The sequence below is a fragment of the Sinocyclocheilus grahami genome, unplaced genomic scaffold (genome assembly GCF_001515645.1).
Source record: "Sinocyclocheilus grahami isolate Dianchi unplaced genomic scaffold, SAMN03320097.WGS_v1.1 scaffold559.1, whole genome shotgun sequence".
Taxonomy (NCBI): domain Eukaryota; kingdom Metazoa; phylum Chordata; class Actinopteri; order Cypriniformes; family Cyprinidae; genus Sinocyclocheilus; species Sinocyclocheilus grahami.
Window position 1 is genome coordinate 99,883 of NW_015505738.1, and position 5,228 is coordinate 105,110.

General features: G+C 37.5%; 1 protein-coding gene and 2 long non-coding RNA genes across 3 annotated transcripts in view; 2 read left to right on the forward strand and 1 right to left on the reverse strand.

Moving 5' to 3' along the window:
• Window positions 1-523: 523 nt before the first annotated feature.
• On the forward strand, window positions 524-1,164 carry LOC107556204 (kynureninase-like; the record flags this gene model as incomplete). Its single annotated transcript, XM_016239260.1, has 4 exons — window positions 524-589; window positions 655-726; window positions 813-887; window positions 964-1,164. Coding segments are annotated over 4 exons (414 nt in total), but the record flags the coding sequence as incomplete, so codon positions are not given.
• A 2,222-nt stretch (window positions 1,165-3,386) lies between these two features.
• LOC107556206 (uncharacterized) lies at window positions 3,387-3,780 on the forward strand. Its single transcript, XR_001605255.1, has 3 exons — window positions 3,387-3,464; window positions 3,603-3,663; window positions 3,760-3,780. It is a non-coding gene; the product is annotated as an uncharacterized lncRNA (long non-coding RNA).
• A 707-nt stretch (window positions 3,781-4,487) lies between these two features.
• LOC107556207 (uncharacterized) overlaps window positions 4,488-5,228 on the reverse strand; it is a 1,138-nt gene continuing 397 nt past the window's right edge. Inside the window, exons 2-3 of the long non-coding RNA XR_001605256.1 lie at window positions 4,616-4,901; window positions 4,488-4,534 (exon numbers count right to left, since the gene is read on the reverse strand). This is a non-coding gene — a long non-coding RNA (uncharacterized lncRNA). The remainder of the gene's footprint in view (window positions 4,535-4,615; window positions 4,902-5,228) is intronic.

The following is a 5,228-nucleotide window of genomic DNA, read 5'->3' on the forward strand; positions in this document are numbered from 1 at the left end:
GTGTGTGTGTGTGTGTGTGTGTACGCGTTTTTGTGACAAATGAGGACATAAATTTGTATAATGACAAAGGTATGACATAGGTATTACAAGGAGAAGGTGACTTTTCAGGACATTACCCCATGTCCCCACTTTTCAAAACGCTTATAAATCACACAGAATGGAGTGTATTGAAAATCTGAAATAGCAGAAAGTCTCCTGTGAGGGGTAGGTTTAGGGGTAGGGTTGGTGTAGGGCAATAGAATATACGGTCTGTACAGTATAAAAACCATTACGCCTATGGAGAGTCCCCACTTTTCACAAAAACAAACCTGTGTGTGTGTGTGTGTGTGTGTGAGTGTGCGTGTGTGGGAGTGAGCGAGTGAGCGAGTGAGTGTGTGTGTGTGTGTGTTATGAAGCATCCTGAGAGACAGCGGGGCGAGTGGAATTTCATGAAACAATGCAGACCTCTAGAAATCTATCCCTGGAGCTCCTCATTGAGCCAGACTGCTTTTATGGACGTGTGTATTTGTGTTTGAATCTTTAAATAGGTGCTAAACCTGAGGAAGTGGCTCTGATGAATGGACTGACAGTCAATCTGCATCTTCTGATGGTAAAAACAAAAAAAAAATTCTGCATACACATTTTTAAATATTCCTCTTTTTATTATCCTCTCAGCTTTCCTTCTACAAACCGACTCCGAAACGCTATAAGATTCTTCTAGAAGACAAGGCCTTTCCATCAGATCACGTATGTAAACCTAAACTAATGTTATTAACATTATTTTGAACATAGGTGTGCATTAAAAGCATCGGTGTGTTTGTGTGAATGTGCAGTACGCCATTGAATCTCAGATCCGGCTGAGAGGACTGGACGTGACCGACAGCATGCTGACCATTGCACCCAGACAGGTAATGACATCACTTCCTCTCAGTGTGGGCGGTGTGGCAGGAAGTGCTCTGTGAGCGTGTGGATTGGCTGTTTCAGGGTGAAGACACCATCAGGACGGAGGACATCGTGTCGGTCATCGAGCGGGAGGGCGAGGCCATGGCTCTGGTCATGCTCAGCGGCGTTCAGTATTACACCGGTCAGCTGTTCGACATGGAGGCCATTACCAGAGCAGGACACGCCAAGGTCAAACGGTCATGGACCGCGCTTTTCGTGGCAATGAATGTCATCAGAGATTAAGTGATTATACACTAGTCAACATCTGAAGTGCATCAAAACCTTTCATCCAAGTTGTCCTAAAACCAAAATGCGTCAAACTTTTTTGATCCACTTCAAATGTTGACTACTGTATTTGCTTCCGTCGAGGCACATATGAGTGTGATTTCAACAAAGAAATGTATCTATCCCATAATCCCAAAAAAGAGACCCACCAATCAATAGTTCCTGTTACCATGAACAGGCTCAATGACGACCGTTCACTCATATCGGGGTTAGGGTTGCAGACAATTTCTGGTAAATTTGTGGAAACATTGCCGTTTAAGTAGAGTATTACACCGGTCAGCTGTTCGACATGGAGGCCATTACCAGAGCAGGACACGCCAAGGTCAAACGGTCATGGACCGCGCTTTTCATGGCAATGAATGTCATCAGAGATTAAGTGATTATACACTAGTCAACATCTGAAGTGCATCAAAACCTTTCATCCAAGTTGTCCTAAAACCAAAATGCGTCAAACTTTTTTGATCCACTTCAAATGTTGACTACTGTATTTGCTTCCGTCGAGGCACATATGAGTGTGATTTCAACAAAGAAATGTATCTATCCCATAATCCCAAAAAAGAGACCCACCAATCAATAGTTCCTGTTACCATGAACAGGCTCAATGACGACCGTTCACTCATATCGGGGTTAGGGTTGCAGACAATTTCTGGTAAATTTGTGGAAACATTGCCGTTTTTTTTTTACTTTTAGAAAATTTTGAACATTTTTGGAAAGTTTTAGGAAATTTACCAGAAATGATTTGCCCCTTTGCAACCCTAATTGGGGTTGATGTAATTGATTAATAGATGCATAAGAAGTTTGACCTCTCCATCCTCCCAAACTACTTATTTATCTGTATTACGGGTGTAATGGTACACGTATTCGTACCGAAAATGTTTGGTACAGGTCTTTTAGTTCAGTACGCACGTGTACCGAACAAATTATTAAATTTTTTCAGAAAATTCAGACAAATTAATTCAGTTTTGGTGCTCTTTGATGAGGCGTGATATATCGCTGTATAAATGACTCCGTTATTTTATGCAACAAGTTATGACAGCCACTTTATAAAATGATTAAATTTCAACAACAAATAGAAATTGTATGATATAAAAGGTAATTAAAAACTGCATTGAGTGCAATGTACATGCTTGCATACATTTTTTTAATTGTGTTGATTATTATAGTTAAAAATAAATAGTAAATAAATTTAAGTTTGGGCTCTCTTGTTAATTGTGACCTTATAGCAATATAAAAGGGCTACTTATAGTTTAGAGCAGAAGCTGAGGGAGATTTTTTATAGATGTTTTAAAAATATATTTTATTAGGTAGATTTAAACAACATTTTCATTATAATTTAATTTATTTAAAGAAAGAGCAATTTGTTCAGTAAAACATTGTTTAATTAAACAAAATATATGTTTAGTATTTTTTCCTCCTGCTTTAGCGAAACCATACCGAACTGTGATGTCAAACCTGAGGTACAGTACGTACAGAACCGTCATGTTTGTGTACTGTTACACCCCTAATCTGTATGTCTGAATATTTTAAAATTGCATTTTAAAGAGTGTCGATTAATATTGTAAATCACATTTGTGAATTGACAACATCCTTAATGATGCTTCACTGGAGTTCATTTAATCACTGAAATTAATACTAAAATAAGCAATATTTAAAAAATGTTATTCAAAGTTTGCAGTGTTAGTTGCTTTTGTTCGTGGCTTAAAATATTAAAACTTAAAAATAGATTTTGTACATGCATATAGGAAAAGTACTTCTACTATAAATATCATTTTTATTAATTATAAATGTTTATTATTGTTTTATTATTGCTGCTTAGAAAAAAAAAAACGGCTCACATATGCGCTCTAAAAAATGCTGGGTTTTTTCAATCCAACTTTGGGTCAAATATGGACTAACCCAACTGCTGCGTTACATTTTTAAATTACATTTTTAACCCAAAAGTTTGGTTAGTCCATATTTGACCCAAAGTTGGGTTGAAACAACCCAGAATTTTTTCTACACACACATATGCCTTAATCCTGGTTTCAGAATGTCAACTTTATTTCTATAGCGCTTCATGCAAAGAACAGATTGTTTCAAAGCAGCTTCACAGTAATGAACAGGAAAACAACAATCACTGATCTTCAAATGTTTCACACAGAATGTGTGTGTGTGTTCAGGGGTGTTTGGTCGGGTTTGATTGTGCACATGCCATAGGAAATGCAGAAATGCAACTTCATGACTGGAATGTGGATTTTGCGTGCTGGTGCTCTTATAAGGTCAGTGTCCGTGTTGTGTTATGTTCATTAATTAATTTTTATTTATTGTTGTTTTATATTTATTGCATTAGTGTTGAATGTGTGGTGCATCATTGTTAGTGGTGATTAGTGTGTGTTTTATTCAGTATGTGAACTCAGGGGCCGGTGATCTGGCTGGAGCTTATATACATGAGAAACACGCTCATAGCGTCAAACCCACGTGAGTATCACACATACGCTCTTTAACATGCTTACAGATAAAATAAAGCTCATGAGATGCTCATGCAGTGTGTGTGTGTGTGTGTGTGTGAGTCAGTCTGACGGGCTGGTGGGGACATGATTTGAAGACCAGATTCCTCATGAACAACGGTATAACAATCCTGGTGGAATATCAGTCACTGACACAAACATTATTGTGATCACTGTAAGTTTTGTGGGATTGTGGGAGCTCATGGCCTGCTCTCTGCTGACATCCTGTGGACACAAATGTAGTTGCATTACACTCTGTAAAGCAGCTTTATATGTTGTAGATGCTTTTAATTATAGATTTTTGTCAAAAGTCAGTCCCAGTATATCTGCAATATAAAAAATAAATAAATACTAATATTTAAAAAAAAAAAAAGACTTGAAATACAACATATTTGCAACCTTCATACAACATACCGACAACTTTCATACGACATACTGACAACCATTATACAACATGCTGAAAGCCATCTTACAACATACTGACAACAACTTATTGATAACCATCATACAACATACTGACGATGTACTGATAACAATCATACAACATATTATCAACCTTCGTACAACATACCAACAACCGTCGTACAACATACTAATAACCATTTTAAAACATACTGACAACCTTCATACAACATACTGACAACCTTCGTACAACATACTGACAACCATCGTACAACATAACGACAACCTTCGTACAACATACCGCCAACTGTTGTACAACATACTAACAAACATTTTACAACATACGGACAACCTTCATGGAACATACTAACAACCATCGTGCAACATACCGACAACCTTCGTACAACATAACTACAACCTTCATACAACATACCAACAACCTTTGTACAGCATAACGACAACCATCGTACAACATAACTACAACTTTCGTACAACATACTGACATACAACATACTAACAACCATCGTACAACATACTAACAACCATCGTACAACATAGTGACAACCATCGTACAACATAACTGCAACCTTCGTACAACATAACTACAACTTTCGTACAACATATTGACAACCATCGTACAACATAACGACAACCTTCGTACAACATACCGCCAACTGTTGTACAACATACTAACAACCATTTTACAACATACGGACAACCTTCATGGAACATACTAACAACCATCGTGCAACATACCGACAACCTTCGTACAACATAACTACAACCTTCATACAACATACCAACAACCTTTGTACAGCATAACGACAACCATCGTACAACATAACTACAACTTTCGTACAACATACTGACAACCAACATACTAACAACCATCGTACAACATACTAACAACCATCGTACAACATAGTGACAACCATCGTACAACATAACTGCAACCTTCGTACAACATAACTGCAACCTTCGTACAACATAACTACAACTTTCGTACAACATATTGACAACCATCGTACAACACACTAACAACCATCGTACAACATAACGACAACCTTCGTACAACATACCGCCAACTTTTGTACAACATACTAACAACCATTTTACAACATACTGACAACCTTC